Source organism: Lepus europaeus, chromosome 15 (assembly GCF_033115175.1).
Source record: "Lepus europaeus isolate LE1 chromosome 15, mLepTim1.pri, whole genome shotgun sequence".
Taxonomy (NCBI): domain Eukaryota; kingdom Metazoa; phylum Chordata; class Mammalia; order Lagomorpha; family Leporidae; genus Lepus; species Lepus europaeus.
The window spans coordinates 15,503,946-15,525,481 of record NC_084841.1 but is presented as its reverse complement, the minus strand read 5'-3'; the positions used below and the strand labels follow the sequence as shown (position 1 = coordinate 15,525,481).

Below are 21,536 nucleotides of genomic sequence, written 5' to 3'. Positions count from 1 at the left end.
AATAAGCAGATGGAGGAGAAGGCAATACAGCTTGGACAGGAGGAGAGGAATGGAAGAGGGGGCCTGTGGCATGGCAGGTAAAGCCACCACCTGCAGTGCCTGCATCCCATACGGTTGCTGGTTCAGGTCCTGGCTGCTCCACTTCTGATGCAGCTCTCTGCTATCACATGGGAAAGCAGTAGAAGATGGCCCAAGTGCTCGGGCCTCTGCACCTGCTGGGAGACCTGGAAGAAGCTCCTGGCTCCGGGCTTCAGATTGGCCCAGCTCTGGCCATTCCAGCCATTTTAGGAGTGAACCAGTGATGGAAGATTCATTCATTCATTCATTCATTCATATTCTCTCTCTCTCTCTCTCTCTCTCTCTCTCTCTGCCTCTGCCTCTGCCTCTCTGTAACTCTGCCTTTCAATAAATAAATAAATCTTTAAAAATATTTTTAAAAAGAATGGAGGAATAGCTGATAGTCTAAAGTTCTCTTGCTGAGTCAAGTATGGTTGAGGGAAAAGTTAATAGAATAAAATAGAGAAAAAGGGGAAGATAGAGTAATTTTATGTCTCTCATCTGTGGTATCAGGCAGAATTCTATTGAAAGAGTAATTATGGCAATCTATAGACTGCATATTGGAAATTTTATTAGTACATGTGTGTGTACATACCCTCATTAATTTGAGAAAATAAATATATAAAAACAGTACATATAATGCACCTTATAGTGTGAGTATATGGAAGATGATATGAAAGTTAGTGAAAGGAGAAATGAATTTTAAACTCTATCTTAACAATTAGAAATATTTTCATAAACTCAGATTTTAGAAATAATTTGCTGATAATGATGTAGATCAGAGATCAGCAAACAATAGTAGGGGAGATAGATGTAGCTTGAAATCTGATTTTTAAAATGTTTTTCTAAAACACAGCCACATACCCTCATTTAAAAATTATGGTAGTTTTGACACTGCAGTGGCAGATTTGGATAGTTGAGATGAAAGCTCTATGCTTCATGCAGCCAAAAATATACACTGTGTCTCCTTTTAGAGAAAGAGCTGGCCAGTCTTCATTGTAAGAGATTGTGGGGGATGATATTCAAGATGGGATTTAGAGGAGGGCTGTAGTCTTCAAAGTGAAGAATTCTGCTCTTCCAGGGCAGTTGGTGTTCTCCCAGGCCTGTGGGAAGCAAATACCTACCTTTGCCCAGAAATATGAGATTTTAAATACATAGCATAGAGTATCTTCTTTTAGGGTACACGCTGTTAGTTATCTAATATGCAACTTTTCCTTCTGTGTTATGAAGAAATTTCATTTCTGCTCAGGTGACACTATGCAGAATTAACTGTTCACCTGCCATCACTCACTTTCATCTAGGGTGGGATGTGGCCTAGTTTGTAGCCATAGGATGCAGGGACTCACGAAAAATACTTGTTTCCTGACAAAAAGACACAGCTAGAACATGTGTTTCACCCACTGTCATTGTCTTTGCTTGCTGTGTGGAAAGCACTTATGGTATGGAACAGACATTTATTTGGAATCTAATTCTTAGAGAGTCTGGAATGGACACGATTTTGAAAAAAAAAAAATTCCATCTGACAACCTCAAAATATATACAGAAGAGACATCACATAAAAAGACAGAAAAACAATGGACAAGTTCCAGGCAGGTCTGAATACCAAATCTGAAGTGATACGGTGATGTGAATGCATGGACAATGAGGTAACATAGCAGTTAAGGTCGTATGACCTGAAATAGTAAATGGAGTTCAAATGGAAGTCCAAATGTGCTCCTGGTTTGGAACAATGTAAAATGATGTATCTTTCCCCAGCTGAAGAACAAAGTAAGCAATCAATAAATCCACAATGTAAATAGAAACACTGAAATGTTCATTGACTCCAATTTCCAAGAAGAAATGACTTGAATTTGAATGAATAAACATGAAATATAGATGGCAAATAATTACACTAAACCCAATAAGATGAATTGAAATACTTGTAAAAGGCATGGCAGACAAAGGACTAATTTTTATACCTGTACATAGATACACAAAGATGTATGTGAAAGGATGGTCATGGCAATATTCCTCTTGATAGTGAAAATTTGAAAGCATTGTATAGCTGTATCTATATATACTTATGTATGCTGGTAGGAAGTTTTCAAATAATGACTCTTCAAACATATAATAAATCCTTTAGGACTAGTGTTATGGTGCAGCAGTTAAGCCACTTCTGGGGATGCCCAAAACTCCTATCGGGGTGCTGCTTTGAGTCCTGGAAACTCCACTTCTGATACAGCTCCCTGTTAATGCATTCTGGGAGGCAGCAGATAATGTCTGACGTGCTTATGTCTCTGCCACCCATGGGAGAGACATGGATGGAATTCTGGGCTCTTGATTCCAGGCAGACCCAACTCTGGCTGTTGTGACCATTTAGGGAGTGAACCAGTGGATGAGAGATCTCTGTCTTCCATCGATGTACTAACCAAGCCTGACCTTGCTTATCTTTCCTGGTGATGTGTCCATAGAAGAAAAATCTCTCTGTCTCTCTCTTTCTCTCTCTGTCCCTTATCTCTCTATCTCTCTTTCTGCCTTTCTGGTAGGTGAAAATGAATAAAATTAAGATAAACATATACTCAATCCTTTGCAGCCTTAATATGAATCAACTGAAACTGTGTATGCGGACCTGGAAAGAATTTGTATTGTTTAAGTGAGAAAAAAATTATAGAAATGCATGTGGAATAGTCTCCAATTTGTTTTAGAGAATGCAAATGTGTTGCAGAGTAGCTGTGCACATGCATGGGAAACATCTGAATGAAAATCATGCCCACCCTGAGTAAGGTGATTACTTCTAAAGAGTGAGTCCTTGATTTATCAGATTTGAAACAAATGACTTTTTCTTTATTAAAAACTATAAGCATATGCTTTTTATAAAGTTACAAAGCAAAATTTGTAACAGCAAGAATCAATTTTTCTTTTAATAAAAGTAATTCTTAACTTAAGCCTATGCTGATTTCTAACACTGAATAAAGACTAGCAATACTGTAGGTAGAAGACAACAGAAATTTTTGCATCTTATCACCCCTGATAGGATTATTGTTTTTACTATATTCTCACTGATTTGAATCACCCAGTCATTTGAAAAACTAAAAACATAAGCAAAAACCTCTCTCCTTGTGTCTACCCAATTCATTCTGGAGAGAATGAAAGCATTTTATGTGGCAATAGCTGTTAAGAGTGGCTAATAATAAAATGGTGAGTAAAACAAGTCCACTCCCTTGAGTAGACTGCAGACACATAAATAGAAAGTTTCAATAGGTGTGTGATAGGCATAGATAGGAACCACAGAGCTGGAGAGAGAGTACCGTGTGTGGGTTAGAGAAGTCATCTTTAATAACTCTGATATAAGGTACAGGAGTTTATCTGAAAAAAATTACGATTACCATAAAAGGCATTCCTTATGGAAGATACAATAATGAACACTACTCCTTTCTTCCCCGTGGGTTTTAGTCTAGTTAGAGGTGTGTAGTATGTGTGTGTGTGTGTTTGCATATGTGTGGGCACACATGTGATAAGCGGAAATAATCAGGGACGCCAATGATAGATTTCCTCAACAGCTTCTCAAAATATGCTTTGAGAATACAGAGAAGGCAGAACCAGAGCTTCCCTGGGTTTGCAAGATTTTATCAAGTCATTGTTTCTTGTGTATCAACAGAGCTAAGTAGTGGTCATACAGCCACTGCAAGTAATTACAGTCTGCTATATTATCAGTGAGAATAGTAAAATATAGCTGTCTATGTCTTGTCAGCAAACAAAGTCTGTGATATTCTGGTTGGTTTTATAAAGGAAGATGTAAAAATAAACTGAACTGATTTTTAGGAGCATGTTTTTCTTTATCTTTGATTTATAGAATGTTGCTTCAACTATAACCTAGGGAATCCTGTTCCCCTAGGGAGAGATTTTCAAATATTCTGCGTTAAAATTTTGGACCAGATGATTGTTCTGAGGGGCTGCCTTCGGCGTTGTAGAATGTTTAGCAACATGCCTGACCTCTACCCAGTAGCTCCTAGTACCATACCCCACACTACCACTAAGTTGTGATGTCAACAGACATTGCCAAATGCTCTCTGAGCAGGGAATAAGAGCTCTCAGTTAAGAGTCACTGACCGGCCAGTGCTGCGGCTCACTAGGCTAATCCTCCACCTGCAGCACCGGCACCCTGTCCTGGTTGCTCCTCTTCCAGTCCAGCTCTCTGCTGTGGCCTGGGAAGGCAGTGGAGGATGACTCAAGTGCTTGGGCCCTGCACCCGCATGGAAGACCAGGAGGAAGCACCTGGCTCCTGACTTCTGATCCGTGCAGCACCGGCCATAGCGGCCACTTGGGGGTTGAACCAATGGAAAAAGGAAGACACCTCTCCCTCTCCCTCTCCCTCTCCCTCTCCCTCTCCCTCTCCCTCTCCCTCTCCCTCTCCCTCTCTCTCTCTCTCTCTCTCACACACACACACACACACACTAACTCTGCCTGTCCAAAAAAAAAAAAAAAAAAATCACTGACCTAGGGAACAATCAAGTTCTCTATTCAAATTCAAAGTTGAAGCAAGAGTTAGAGAATATATTTGTTAAATATCTAGTCACTTCCAAAGAATAACTTGCTACACCACAACACCGGCCCCCTAAGCCTTGATTTTGAAGACCACATGCATTATGCTGAGCGCCTACTAAGCTGTTAAGTATATATTGAGAAGCATATGTGTGTTTATTTAACTATTTCATCAATTTCAAGAGAGTGATTATATATTGATAGAATTGTTTTGTAATATTACTGAGCACCCTTGTTACCTGGATTGGCCCACTCATAAATGAACATTTGCGATTTTTTTATTTTCACTTTATGCGTGATACGAAGTCCATTATGATGTCAGTCTTGATCATAACACCTTCTACCAATTGTTTATGGCAATATTTCTTTAATCTTCTGTTAATTGTTCAAGCCTCCTATTCCTTCAAAATATATTTTCCATAATTGAGGCTTAAAATATTAGGTAAATTAATATCACTATCACAGCACAGATAGAAAACAATGAGATGAAATCACACCTGCTTTTGGAATCAATGGTCAAGTGAGCGTGTGATATTTCATAAACAAAGATAGGAGAAGTAAATATGTATTTGCAAACAGAACTATTGTTTTCCACATAGAAAGAGCACCATAAGTGCTTAATACACTTAGTAGCATGTAAAGACACATATTATCAATAAAAAGCTATAAATAAATTTAATTGTGTGTATCAATAATTCCTTTTATCTAAAACAAAAAATAATTTTGTGATCTCTGTTTTTAAAAGAAATATACTAAAATTTCTGCACTTAAAGTCTTCCTTTCTCCTAGAATGGGGAGAATTATAGGATGAACTTAAATTTGGTTGGATTGCAACCATTCTAAATTTATCATAAAATGCTTTATGTTTACAAATTGTTTCAAAGAAAATTCTACCAGACTAAAATGCAGTTTCACTGAAAATAAACTTCACATCTTTATTTTTAAAGAAAGGTTTCAATGTGGAAATGTATAAATCTCCTCATTAAATAATATTTTATTTATTTAATAATTTATTTTTAATACATTAAATAATGAAATATTTCTTATTAAATAACATGTGAAAGCCTTTAAAAGCCATAACAGGCTATAGAAATAATTTTTCACTTAAGGGAGATTTAAATAGCATCTTTTATCAGAATTATGAGAATACAATTTATAAACTTGTTCGTCAATGGAACCCTTAAACTTAGTTTTCCAGATAAAGAAGAGGTGAAGTTTTGCTGTATGACCCTTAAATCTACAAAACCCCTCGTCCTTGGAGAGGTACTGAAACGTCTGAAATCTTTTTCGTGTTTTCTTGTCTCCCTCTGATCCCTAAAGCCCCACACCCGTTCTATTTTCAGCTGTGTTCTTTGTTGTAGAGCAACGAGTGGAGGCAGCAGCTGTGCTGGCTTTAATGCACCACTTGTTTGGGGCACTGATTGAGTGCCTGCCACACTATTGGGAGCATCACCCTGGACATGTGCCAAGAACCTAGGAGCCCTTTTAACATCATTGCCCTGGGGCATCATCTTCTGAATGATGTAATTTCAATATCATGAGGTGTATTGATTTTACGTGGTACATTAATGTGCATGTGAGGAGACACATTCGTACTGGCAGTGAATTGTAAACTGGATAAAAATTCCAAAGCTTCATAAGGTTCTCTCTCTTTTTTCTTATAATTTTTCTTAGTGTTGGTTAGCCCTGGTTTTATAACAAATCAACCTTGAAATTAGTGACCCCAAGCAACACATATTTTCTTGACTCATAGTTCTGTGGGTTGGGCTGCTCTTGGTTGGTAACACAGCAGTAGTGGGTGCTAGTCATCAGCTGGGTTGGCCTTGTTGAATGGTGTCTGGGCCCTACTCTCTCTCCCTACATCAGCTACTTCATGGTTACTCTGAGGGCAACGCTGCAAAGGGAAAACACATATGCTGTAATCACTCTTGAGGAAGACTACTGGAAGTCTGATTGCACACTTTGCTGTATTTTGTAAAAATTTCCTCACTTGAAACAAGATGTTTTGTAAATATTCATTTAGTACATGAGTACTACAAAAAGTTTATAGTAAATGTGTCAACAAAAAACTGCATGGATTTCAGAATAACAGTGCACCAAATTAAACTTATCTTTTGATTCCATTTCCCATGAAATTTTTGGGGTAGGCACACTGATAAATGCACAGGTCCATTTCTTCCTACAATTATATCTGGAGGAAAGGTTTTATAGAAATATAGATTCTAAATTTTTGGAAAATCATTGCTTTGATCTTTGGTAAAAATTCATTATTGTTCCATTGATTAATGCTTCATTTATTTTCCTATATATGGTTAAATTTTTTGTAGCAGGTTTAAGGAGAATTTTTTCTCACGTTTATTTGATGATTTTGACTTTTATTCAGTGCTTAATGTTATTCATTGGATTGACTTTCATGCTATAGCTGATTCCTTAGCCTTTCTATTTGGTTTTTAATAAAAGTATACTAGACTTCAAATTCTCTACTAAAACTAATCAATTCACAGTAGAAAAAAAAAACAACTTGGATGGGTACATTATCCCACAAAAGCTATAAATAATTTTCACACATTAAATCTTCACATTATGCTTTTTTAAATACTTGTTTATTTGATAGAGTATAGGAAGAGAGAGGGAGAGACTCAAGGGTCCTCAACATGCCTGGATGTCAGCCCATAGCTGCAGTTACTAACACAGTCATTTCCCTTGAAAGGGGAAGCACATTAATTCCAAAAACCAAAAGTTTAGCATTTGTATGAATAATGATGAAATTCTAAAAATGAGAATAAAAAAGATAATACTTAAGGACTTTTTTGAATTTTGAATTTTTATTAATTAAAAGAGAATAAATTACATGTATTTCATAAATAAAATTCTAAGAATATAACCATATGGCCCTTCCTCTTTCCCTGTCTCCCTCCCTTAATCAACCTCTTTCCTTCCAATCTTTTTTTATGTTTTTCAAAAAAAAACACTTTTTTCCACTCTGTAATCACAGGATTAATGCACCACTAACCATAATATTCAACAAGTATAAAGACCACAGTTCCACAAGAGTTATAAACAAGGGATAAAAGCAACAAATTTCAAGATGTCCATTTCTTTCCTATACATTTTTTTATATTCTGTATTTACCGTACAAAAGACAAAACATGATATTTGTGTTTTTGGGAATGTCTTACTTCATTAAGCATCACGTTTTCCAGCTGCATCTATTTTGTCACCAAAGATAGGATTTCATTCTTTTTTATGGCTGAGTAGTATTCCATAGTGTATATATACCACATTTTCTTTATCCAGTCTTCAGTTGACAGACATCTGGGTTGATTCCATGTCTTAGCAATTGGGAATTGAGCTGCAATAAGATGGGGGTACAAATAACTTTCATAAGCTGATTTCATTTTATTTGGGTAAATTCTTAGGAGTAGCATGGTATGGTAGATCTATTTTCAAATATCTGTGAAATATCCATTCTCTCTTACATAATGGCTGTACTGCTTTACATTCCTATCAATAACTTATCAAGGACCTATTCTCACAAAACCTCACCAGCATATGTTACTTTTGGATTTTTGGATGATAGCCATTGTACCTGGGGGGGGGGGGTGATGAAACGTCATTGGAGTTTTTATTTACATTTCCCTGGTGGTTTTTGTGTCTGTGTTCATGTTTCTGTTGCCCATTTGTATTTAAACTTTGAAAAATGCCTATTCACAACGAATTTGCCTAATGGCTAGTGATCCTCAGCATTTTTTCATGTGTCTGTTGGCCATTTGTATTTCATGCTTTGAAAAATGTCTGTTCATGTCCTTTGCCCATTTCTTAACCACATTTTTATTTTATTGTCAATTTCTTGAGCTTTTTATAGATACTAGTTTTAATCATTTATCAGTTGCATAGTGTTCAATTATTTTCTCCCATTATGTCAGCTGCTCCTTTACTTTGTGGAATGTTTCTTTTGCAAAGCAGAGTTGTTTTAACTTGATATAATTCCATTTCTCATTTTTTTGCCTTCATTGCCTATTCTTCTGAGATCTTTTCCAAGAACTATGCCTAAAATATCTTGCAGAGTTTTCCCAATATTTTTCTCTAGTAATTTGATGGTTTTCAGTGTCTATTTAGATCCTTAATCCATTCTGAGTCGATTTTTTATAAGGTATACAGTAAGCACCTTTTATAAGGTGTACAGTAAGTGGTTACATACATCTGCATGTATAGATCCAATTTTCCCCACACAATTTTGTTGAAGAGACTATCCTTTCTTCAAACATTGATTTTAGCACATTTGTCAAAGATTAGTTGATTGTAGCTGTGTTGATTAATTTCTGGGATCCCTATTCTGTTCCATTAGTCTACATGTCTGTTTTAATGCCAATACCAGACTGTTTTGATTATAACTGCTCTGTAGTATGTCTTGAAATTTGATATAGTGATGCGTCTTACTTTGTTGTGGTTGTTTAAAATTACTTTAGCTATTCAGGGACTTGTGTTTCTATATTACTTTTTGCATTGCTTTTTCTAGATCTGAAAAGAATGTCCTTTGAATTCTATTAGGATCACATTGAATATGTAAATTGCACTGAGCAGAATGTACATTTTAATGATACTAATTCTTCCACTCTAGGAACATGGATGATTCCTTCATGTCTTATGTTTTCTTCTATTTGTTTCTTTAATGTTCTGTAATTTTCATTATAGAGATCTTTCATCTCCTTAGTTAAATTTATTCCAAAGTATTCAATTTTTTTTTTTAGCTATTGTGAATGGTACTGACCTTACAAGTTCTTTCTCAGCCATGGAATTGTCTGGTATATACAAAGGTTATTGATTTTTGTGTTTTGATTGTATATCCTGCAACTTTACAAACTCTCTTATGAACTCTAATATCTTCTCAGTGGACTCTGTATATAGAATGATGTCATCTGCAAATAGGGATAATTTGACTTCCTCTTTTCTAATTTGTATCTGCACGACTTCTATTTTTGCCTCATGGGTCTGGCTGAAACTACCAGAATTGTATTGAATAACAATGGTGCAATTGAGGCATCCTTGTCTTGTTCCAGACCTGAGTGGGATGCTCTCAGCTTTTCCCCATTCAATATGAAGCTGGCTGTGGGTTTGCCACATTTTGTCTTGATTGTGTTGAGGAATGTTCGTTCTATACCAAATTTGCTTTACATATTTTATTATGAAAGGATGTTGTGTTTTATCAAATGCTTTTTCTACATCTGTTAAATTTAATCATGTGATTTTTATTCTTCAATTTATTTGCGTGATGTATCACATTTATTGATTTGTGAATCTTGAACCATCCTTGCATACCACGGATAATCCCAGATGGTCCAATTGAATGATCTTTCCGATGAGTGGTTGGATTTGGTTAGCTAATATTTTGTTGAGGATTTTTGCATCTAAGTTCATCAGGGATATTGATTGATATTTCTATTTCTTTTTTTTTAAGTTTGGAATTAAGATGCTGCTGACATATTTCTTGAGCAAACATGGAAATTAAAATGCAATGGCAAACATACAAATAATCAACCTTGAAATTAACAAAAGAATGATCAAATATGAGAGAAAACAAAGGTGTTTTCCAGCTATCAAGATAGGAAATTTATAAAAATTCACATAAGTGAATACTAGGAAAAAAATCTTGCAATAGATGTATTTATTATGAACTTTGTTATACAATACAATCTATCTTGTATTATTGAAGTAAAACATTGAATATAGGCAACAATGGATGAAAGATATGCCATAGACATGAAAGAATACGGAAGTCTGAACCCAGCATTTTAAAGATTCCCATTGTGATGTCAAAACTAGAAATACATTATAATTTTTTATGTCTTTTAAATTGTTTCAAGTAAACTTGGTTTCTAGAAATATATATATATACACACACACACATACATAACCTAGTTAGCTAGTACTTATTCACTGTTGATTTTATACCCTGTGGAAAAAAATAAAGAGCAACTGAATGATAGAGCAAGCAAACTTTTTCATTCAGTGCTTCTTGTACTAAGGAATCGTTTTGGTAGAGACCCAAAGAAAGACAGATGCTGGGGAGAGCTTTATGTTAGCTAACAGGGATAGCTTCAGGCATTCTCTGATTGAGGCTCTTTTTTGTTTGTTTGTTTTTTGTTTTGTTTTTTGACAGGCAGAGTTAGATAGTGAGAGAGAGAGAGACAGAGACAGAGAGAAAGGTCTTCCTTCTGTTAGTTCACCCCTAAAATGGCCGATACGCCAATCCGAAGCCAGGAACCAGGTGCTTCCTCCTGGTCTCCCATGCGGGTACAGGGCCCAAGCACTTAGGCCATCCTCCACTGCCTTCTCGGGCCATAGCAGAGAGCTGGACTGGAAGAGAAGCAACCGGTACAGAATCTGGCACCTCAACTGGGACTAGAACCCAGTACCAGCACCACAGGTGGAGAATTAGCCTAGTGAGCCACAGCGCTGTCCTGATTGAGGCTCTTATAATCCCACCTCGGTCCAGCGCCGTGGCTCACTTGGTTAATCCTCCACCTATAGTGCCAGCATCCCATATGGGTGCTGGTTCTAGTACCGGTTGCTCCTCTTCCAGTCCAGCTCTCTGCTGTGGCCCGGGAAGGCCATGGAGGATGGCCCAAGTTCTTGGGCCCTTGCACCCACATGGGAGACCAGGAAGAAGCACCTGGCTCCTGGCTTCAGATCAGCACAGCGCTGGTCATAGCCGCCATTTGGGGAGTGAACCAACAGAAGGAAGACTTTTCTCTTTGTCTCTCTCACTGTCTATAACTCTACCTGTCAAATAAATTTAAAGAAAAAATTTTAATGTCCCTTCATGGGGAATGAACTAAAAACACAGCATCATATGTGATTGCTGAGAGACGCATTTTTTACTTCCTACAGTTGGTACTAAATTGGAAATGGGACTAGAAATTAGGAAATTTTGAGTTATTAATCAAGTACTGCCGATTTTGGTAGTACTTATTACAAGAATTATAATTTGATTTCATAAATTGTAGCTAGACACAGCCACCTGACTACCTGTAAATCTAATTTATACATAGTAATTTTGCTTATGGGCTTGTCAATATAGATAATGATTTAGTTTTCTGTGCTTACTGCTGCAGATTATTGATAAACGTTTATTTTGATATATGATCTGGCCATTGTCCATTTATATATTCAGTATCTCAAACCATAGGAAAAGTATGAAAGTTATTTTTTTTTTGTAGAGGAACAACATAATATACTATTTATAGTGAAATAAACTAAAATAGCAATATAACTGACACAATTCATGGGTGAGAAGATGATGAGTTATATATATTTCCTCAGAAATCATTAGGGGCACAATATTTGCTTGCCAAAATTAATGAAGCGAGAAATAGAGACTTAACCATTTTACCTGTGGTGATAAAAATAATAACTAGCATAAATAAAAATAATAATGTAATCTAAATTGCATGGTGGGTAAAGAGGCATTGAGAGGTCATTTCAATTCAGTATATTTTCCATATTTCATTACAAAGTATCACTGTATATTTTTCAAAGGGAATAAAATCAGATAATCTAAAAATTTAATGAAGGAACAAGTCATAGGAAAAAAAAAAAGAGTGGCTATAGTTGAGTAGTGGGCCTTGTGGAAGTAGACATGGAAACAAAGAAGGGGACTATAAGTATGTGGTTTTTCTTCTACATTATTTTAATTTTGGATTATTTAAAATAATTAAGCAGGCCTATCACACTACTTTAAAAAGAGAAGTTCCTAGCAAATTAGAAAAATACATTTCTCCAATAAAAGAACTGAATTACTGAATGTCAATTATATATATTCTGTGTGTGTGTGTATAATATATATATATATATATATATAGGGAGACATATATTAATATAAATAATGTATTTAAAATGGGAATGTCTAGTATAATATTTTTAAACTATTCTGAAATATTGTTAATTATTTATTTAGAAAATAGAGGGAAAAAGAGAGAACTCCTAGCCACTGGTTCATTTCTCAAATGCTTGGAATGATGGGAAATGGGCCAGGCTGAAGCCAGGATCCAGGACCTCAATCCAGCTATCCCATGTGGCTGGCAGGAACCCTACTACTAAGCCACCATTACTGCGTGCTAGGGTGGGCATTAACAAGAAACTGGAGTTTAAGTGCTGCTGGGACTTGATCCCACATATTCCATTATGGAATGCAGGCATCTTAATTGAAATTTTAACTTCTAGGCCAAATTTCCACTTCTGTTGACTACTTTTGTGAGCAAAAAAGAACAAAATATTTCTATCCCTGATATGCCATTTTTTTGCTATTGCTTGCTTGCTTGTTTTTAGTATTGTTTGTAATTTTGATGGAAAATTAAGTGCACCTAAATTATTCAGAGCAACTCTGAATTAGTCAATAATAATTTTTAAACAAAATTTTTTCAAAGTGAAAATCAAAGCAGTTTATAGATATAAGTTACAAATTTGGTAAGAAATAAATTTGGCAATATTTCAGTGAGATTAATTACTACAAATTCTAAATTATGACAGACTAATATAGCTATGAGATAATTTAATCAATAGGAAAAAAACACATTTTCTTGATAGTGAGGGCATTGCATTCCAATTCCATCAATTAATAAAAGGTGGGATGGGACTGCCATAGTGGCTTAAGGAGTTAAGACACCACATACCTGCAGTACCTATATCCTGGTTCAAGTCCCAGCTGCTCCACTTCTGTTCCAGCTCCCTGCTCATGCCCCTGGGAAAGCAGTGGAAGATGGTCTAAGTACCTGGGCCCCTGCTACCCCTTGTGAAGACCTGGATAAAGCTCCAGGCTCATATCTTTGGCATGGCCCAGCCCCAGCCATTGCAGCCATTTGGGGAGTAAAGCAGTGGATTGACGATCTCTCTCTCTCTATCCCTACCTTTCAGATAAATCAATAAATATTTCATTAAAAAGTATTTTCTTAAGAGCTATTTCTAAAACTTTTTGTACATAAAGAGATAAATATTTATAGAATATTTTTGAAAAGTATTTAAGTGCCTAACATTGTATGTGTGTGTCTGATTTTATGTATACATTTTCTCTGAATTAAAAAATCCTTCACTGAAGTCTAATCAGCTTATTTTGCATACAATGAACAAGTCTCCAAGATGTCCCACTGTAATTTTCCAATATGCTGAATATTTCAAGTTTTTTTTATCAAGTAGCACCCAGGTTCTCATTTAAAGAATCAAATATGTGACATAATATTTCATTTTATTATAAATAAATCAAATACTAGAATCAAGTATGTGACATAATAATTATGTTTGCTAGAGTGTGTTCATAATTGTTTTTAAAAGGATTAAAGGTGGATTAGGGAGAAATCTGTTAATAGCTTATGTTTCAATCAGAGTCCAATCAGGAAAATCAAATCCATTATGGTTAGATCAATAGAAAGGATTGAGTATGGGAAACAGGTTACAAAAATGGTAGAACTGAAAAGTCAAATAGTGGATTCTGGGACAACTATTGAAAAGAAGTAACTTCTCTGCAGCCAAGAGAAACCTGAAACCATTTAAGAAATGGCATCACTTCCAGATTAATGCCTAAAGCAGAGGAAAGGAGGGAAAAGGAGAGAAGGATGAGGAAGAGAGAAAGAGGAGCTTTCCTGTTTTCCATTTTTCCTAGCCCCCGCTGTTGTTCAGTTTGCTAAAGAAGACTAATTAATAATAAATACTAAGTTCCTACAAGCAAAGCAGAGCAAGACAGTGTAGAAAATTAATCTTAGAGCTGTATGCAAATGTGTTATAACATATGTAAGACTGGTGGGCATATGATCCGGTGACCTTCTGCTGCACTCATTTACTCTGTACAATCATCCGGAGAACTGTGAGCATCCTGCAAAGCTGCAGGGGTGTATGACAATGTCAGGTACTAGAAATGCTTCCACCTAAGGATTCTATTGCATTCTCTGATTTGAGAAAATGTACCATCTTACCCTTTGGTTATGGAGGTGAAATACTGTGCTGCCTCTCTCAATATAGGTGAATGTGGACTGTCATTACACATTCAATATAGGTGAATGTGGACTGTCATTACATAGCATCAATAGGCACACACAACAAAAACAGAAAATATTTCAAATATTAAGCAACATGCAATAGTTCATGCCTATTTGGAGCAATCAGAGAACAGGGCAACATTTATCCAAAGACATAGGTCTAAGCTTGAATGCTACATCCTCCAGTTGTCAACTGTAAGTATTTTTGAATACTCACCCATCTGTAAAATGAAATGTAATCAATAGATTCATTTCATTATTGAATCAAATTACTAATAGCAAAGGACTTTACACGTCATGGGAAGTCAGTATACTTTATTTTCTTAATCATCACCTTCCATTTAAAGAGTACAATCTAAAATTTGATTGAGCATTGTGATATTTCACATTAGATAATTTCATTAAAGAAATCTAATAAAAATATACAGAAATTAACAATAGCCATGATTTAAAATACATTTTAGAATATAGTTAGAATAATGACTTTTTGTTTTGGTATTAAACCCAGATGTTTCATAATTGCTCTTCCAGGAGGATTATTTTTTACTCCAGTGACTGCTGAGAGAATGCTCAGATTTATCAAATGACACGTTGGCTAGGATCTAGTGTCACTGCTCTGCTGGTGAAATTATAGTCCTCCTGTGTAGAGTGAAATTTAAGTTGCATCTTAATGACTATTGCTTTTCCACAGTCCCCAAGAAAATTGTCTGAACGTTGAGCACTAAGAGGTTCCTTCAGAGAGATGCTCTCAGCCTTCATAAATCTTCAGCTAATTTTTACTCAAATTCTTGTTCCACGTCAGCTCTTTTGAGATTTTGGCAGAGTGGTGCACAGTGACAGTTCATGCATAACACTTTGCAATCTCAGAGACTATTTTTTGGTATTAAAATGCCTTATTAAACATTTCAAATTAGTCTTTAGAGACGTTTAAGAAGGTCCACTCCTTCTGCCCCTCATTGATATGCAGCTTTACGAAGTGTTTGCTATCTATAAAATAGGTGTACAAAAGAAAACAAGTGAAAAGAATAACACAGGGAAGTCCCCAAAGGAAACAAGACTTGAGTTTTACTGTAGAAAAGATATCTTGAAATTTTTAAAGTTATTTAATATATTTCAGATTTGTATCAAACATAAGCTGAAGGGCATTAAATTTTATCATGGGAATAGCTAAATGTGTACCATAGGAAATATTTAACATGAACATATTGTCAATATGAACAATAGTCAATACTACTCCAACATATAATGTTTCTGTGGTTATTGTTTTTAAGGGAAACTTGCAAAAATAAGAATGCTTCTGTAGGATTTTTTGAAAGTTTATCTGTGATATGAAGTAAGTTATATAGGAAAAAGTTTGGGTTTAATGTCTGTTTATTAAATCCAATACTCCCAAGAAAAATTAATTTCTATTTTAATATTCTGTTGGTATAACAGAATTTTAGGCGTCAGTTTGTGTATTTTCATTTGGATATCAACATTGCAGAGGATGATTTATTTTCTCAACTATGTACATAATTTGGACTTATAGCATGAATAAAGAAATTAAATGATCCACTGTAGGGGACTTTTTTCAGATATAGGCAGATATTGATAAGTATTTTACTTAAATTTTTAACCAGAATTAAAATTCTTCATTAAAATTGCCATTATAACTCAGTAATTCACTTTTAAAATGTCCACAGGTAAATCATTAGTGGTGTCTGATGCACATAAGCATCAAATAATAATTGTTACCCAATTTGATCTACTTGTGAAAGTAACTTCTGATGGGCTTACACATGATGTATCTGGTATCCTATAGCACAGGGAATTACGCAGCTTTTTTCTTGACTTTTACCTCCATGGTCTGAGTCCAGCTTTAGTCAAAAGGCAATAGACAAACCATTTTAGTTTAAACCAGTATTTCAGAACTACTTATAAAAAACTGATGTTTTTATAAATGTGATTTCTTAATGACCATTATCTTACTGTTTCCTTTTACTGCTCTCTTTCCTGAATCTCTGTAAATGACCTTTTGCTTAGGACTATTAACATTTTTCACTGATTTTGCTGATACAAATTTATGAAGTCTAGACATACTATGAATTGTTGCATACTAAGAATTTGACCAGATTCTTGCTAGAGATTTTAGTTATTTTTCAGTGTGATATCCTTGAAAATGCCTCCTAAACCAACTTTTATTTGTAAATGTCTACCTAGCAGAATTCTTTGAATAAGTTTGGATGAATATTGGATATGGAGCAAGTACTGTGTGACATCAAAGGAAAAAGCCCTTACTATATTCTACTTACAATGATTAGTAGTAGAATGGTCTATAGGTTTTGAGTTCTGAAATTGTTTTGACTGAGAAACTTCCGTGTTGTAATGTGAAAACTCATAGTACACACAAGTCCAAAGAAAGCTCTTTAACGAAGGGCTTCACTGAGGCAACAATACATTTTGTCTTGAGATCATAGAATATTCATATGTGCATTCTTTCCATGTACCTTTTACCCACTTTTTTGTGTACAGCAATAAAATAGTGTCATAACTATATTATTGAAATGATAAGCTCTGTCAATCTTTTCTTTTTTTTTAAACTTTTATTTAATGAATATAAATTTCCAGTGTACGGCTCATGGGTTACAATGGCTTCCCCCTCCCACAACTTCCCTCCCACCTGCAACCCTCCCCTCTCCCGCTCCCTCTCCCCTTCCATTCACATCAAGATTCATTTTCAATTCTCTTTATATACAGAAGATCAATTTAGTATAAAGATTTCAATAGTTTGCACCCACATAGAAACACAAAATGAAACATACTGTTTGAGTACTAGTTATAGTATTAAATCAAAATGTACAGCACATTAAGGACAGAGATCCCACATGAGGAGCAAGTGCACAGTGGCTCCTGTTGTTGACCCAACAAATTGACACTCTAGTTTATGGCGCCAGTAACTACCCTAGGCTCTCGTCATGAGTTGCCAAGGCTATGGAAGCCTACCAAGTTCGCCAACTCTGATCATATTTAGACAAGGTCATAAAAGACAGGGTGAGGATAGTAACCAATGATCCTAAGAGTGGCATTTACCAGGTTTGAACAATTATACAGCATTAAGTGGGGAAGAGGACCATCAGTACACACAGGTTGGGAGTAGAGTCACTGGTGGTAGAGTAGAGGTTATGATTACAAAGGAATGAGGCCCAAGTGCGCTAGACAGGGTCTAGAACAAAGGACAGAGTCATTATTAGATGTGCTAAGAAAGGTGCTGTCTAAGCTACAATTAAGTTTTCTGATTGAGAGGCAAATAGAACCTGACAGAAGGGGCTTGATAATAATCTGTTGGGCTTTAGGCCTTGTAAGTGAAGAGGCCCAGACCTATCTATCTCTTCACACGGGGTACATCCTAAGGGAGGTGTGAACCTCCTAGGGGAAGGCACTCTGTTGACTTTCCTTACTTGGCTGCCCTGGGAGGAGAGCTGGCCAGGTAAAGGCAGGGGGCATCTCTAACAAGAAATTTACAGTTCTGCCTGCAATGTTGCTGACCCTACTTGGCCATCCCCTCAGCTGCAGTGGTCACTTTGGAAGTTGGGCTGAGTGAAGGGCTTTTCAGCTTAGAGCCAATAAGATCTGTGGCTCTGACCTGGGCATCCTTCGACTCCAGGGCAGGTCCATTTCCAGTGATCCAACTCTTGGCAGAGCTGCCAGGGCTCTTCACAAGCTGACTTCTGCTGAAGCCCAGGCTTACCACTTTGAAAGCCACTGCAGTGGACTGGCCTGTTGGGTCTCCTTGAGGGCAGATCACTGTACAGATCAGCCATTAGTAGGCCTGCCACCCATTGCTTCTGATGCCTAGCTTTCTTTTCCTCGTGGTTTGTGTTAAAGCAGACCAGAGGATGCAAGTCAAGGGAGTGCCCGAGTCCCATCTCTAATCTTCGGTGGCCTGAACTACAAGTCTATAGTCACAGGCATGTTCTGTAGTAGTTTTTCTAAGGTAGACAATGCCCATGAGGAAAAGTATATTCTCACTTTAAAACTTTCTTTCCCTTTGGTCTGAAAGGGAGGTTTTTTCTACTTACTGTATACTTCGCTGATGGCGAAGTGAATCTAGCTGTGAGATTATTATTTAAGTTCTTATTTTGGCTATGCTATTACAGAAAAATGTTAGCCATCTCTTTTATAAGGTCTAAAGATTAAATTGTGCATCCTACAGTTTCCTTCATAATAGAATTAGTTTCCTACCTTGAAGAGAATAGAGAAATGAAAGAACAAGTTGGGCTTAGAATAGAGAAATGAGGGAGCAGGTCTTAGATCGCTTGCTGACAATAGCAATATTACATGAATACTTAGCAAACAGTTTCAACCTTAGATCGCTTGCAAAATTTTCTTTGTTTTGTGCAGATTTGTCTGTGCCTACATGTCTTAATTGTATACAATTATATTTTCTGTGTGCATTCATGTATGTACACCAAAACCAAAATACTGGATAGTTCTAGCATGAGTATCCTTTTACTACCATGTTACAGTCCAATCTGCCTCCATCTTCTGCTCTCCCAGAACCTCGGGCAAACATTAATCTTTTATACATTTCTAAAATACTACCATTTCCAGAATATTATATAGTGACGTCATATAGTAAATATCTTTATGAGTTTGGCTTTTTATACTTAGTATGGTGATCTAAAGATTTATCCAAGTTGTTGCATACATCAGTGGGATCATCATTTTTATTGCTAAGTATAATTTCATATACTGCATGCACCATATTTTTAATGAGATTCCCATTGAGAATATCAGGTTGGTTTCTATTGTAGACAGTGCTGCAATTAATATTTGTAAATTGCATTTTGCACACTCCTAAGTTTTCATTAACTTTGTATAAATGCAAAAGTAATATTTGTGAGGTTGCATGACAAATTTATGTTTACTTTTATGAGAAACTGCCAGACTCCCATATTGCAACCATTAGTGTATGAACACTCCAATTTTCTCACCAGCTGTCATCATTGTGTTTATTAGTTTCTAATTTAAGATCATTTCTAAGTATACACAGCATTCACCTTCTGAGTATGAGTAATTGAAAATCACATTTCTTGTTGGAATCTCAATGTAGAAATATTATTACAAGTCCAGAATGTTAGTATGCTATTGAAATTCTACATGTTTTATGATCTAATAAGGATCATCAAGTGAATTTGGCATACTAATTTTGTGAAATTCCTGGGATCCCTTAAAGTCATGAGACAAGCTTGCCTTAAAGTTGTGTTGAATTTCAACAGGAAAGCACCAATTTTGTACTTGAACAGGCATTGGATCCTAAAGCATTGAACTAATTGCTAAAATTCAAAACTGAAAAGTGTCTGTTTCTATATTCAAGTGTCAAAGTCAATATAAAATTTCATAATGCTTACTTGATTGTGGAAATATTTTGTTTGATGCATAACTCAAATCAGTAGATAGAAATTTGGAAATTATACAGATTGAAATACTAAGTATGTACTGTTAGGTGATTCATCAAGTTCATTTCATAAATAAGTAAAAGCCATTACTAATTCTACAATATGTATAGCCATTTAGTAGACGATTGTCATATTACATTTAGATGAGTTTCCATTTAGGAATAACTGAATCATGGTATAGATGTATCTCATTTATATATTTTATGTTGAAATGTAAGCAGAAAGATATCAGCATAATAGATCCATTAATTTCAGTACCTAAAATCTAGTATTTTAAAATTTATCACTTTATAATGCATTTATAATTTTCAAAAATCCAGTGTCATAGATATATTAGCATATGTATTTTAGAAAAATAGTTTTTCAATATCATAATGAAGCCACTAAAGGAATGAAATTTGAACCTAGGTTACCAGTTATGAGATTCATTAATAGTCCAGGTAAGAAATAAAAAAGAGTATGAATGATTAAAAATGACTTGAATGATCTTTTTTGATACCATTAATAATTCTACCTTCTCACTGTGATCATTCTACCTCCTCACTAACCATTCCACCCACACTTTTCTGAATAGTCATGAAGTCTACATTATATACTCTCATTATACTCTTGTTTTATCCACACATCTAATGCCAATTTGACCATTCAATCCAACATATCATTTTTATACAGGGGTCAAAAAAGGCTTTTCACAATATTATTAGCTTATAAAGATAAATATTAAAATATCGAGAGGAAATGTCTTCTTTTGGACTTGCTTTTGGTATAGTCATTGGCAGGAAAAGAAAGAAAAAAATGTTTGATACATACATTTAAGAATTAAATTTGACAGGATGCATCTGTTATAGTGTTCCATAGATATTTCAATAAATTAATTTCGATGTTCAAAGTAATCATACTGTAAATGTATCAAACACTAAAATTTGTTTTCCTGAATGCACAGGTACCTCTGTTCTACAGGTGACAGCTACTGATGCAGATGACCCCACCTATGGAAATAGTGCTCGAGTAGTATACAGTATTCTCCAGGGGCAGCCATACTTCTCGGTAGATCCTAAAACAGGTGAGTGTATTTACATATAATTGTATGCAAGTACTTCTGCACTAAAAAGAAAGCCTATTTGTATCACTATTGCAAATATATTTTTGTCAAACTTTGTTTTATATCTTTTTCAAACCATTGATTATGAATGATATGCTACTATAGTTTTAATGATCTGTGATTATTTTATTTTAAAATTTACTATTTATGAGTAAAATGGTCATCTTTCATTTGATTATTGTTTATAGCCCTTGCCTATATTCCCTCTGAGCTATGGTCTTTTCACTTTTCAGTTGTCAATGTGGAATATTAAACCTTTGAATAGAATGTAAATTAATAATATGTTATCTTAACACTCAAAAAAAACCTCAAAAACTAAAAGATAAAGGAAAGCAAGAAAGACAAGGAAAGCAAGGGAGACAAGGAAAGCAAGGGAGAGGCAGGAAGGGA

The 21,536-nt window shown here is 35.4% G+C and overlaps 1 protein-coding gene across 3 annotated transcripts in view; it reads left to right on the top strand.

Moving 5' to 3' along the window:
- Nucleotides 1–21,536, top strand: part of CDH18 (cadherin 18) — a 313,101-nt gene that overhangs the window by 74,856 nt on the left and 216,709 nt on the right. For all 3 annotated transcript variants that reach the window (XM_062211720.1, XM_062211722.1, XM_062211721.1), the window contains exon 3: nt 20,988–21,107. In XM_062211720.1, coding sequence (XP_062067704.1) covers nt 20,988–21,107 — 120 coding nt within the window. The remainder of the gene's footprint in view (nt 1–20,987; nt 21,108–21,536) is intronic.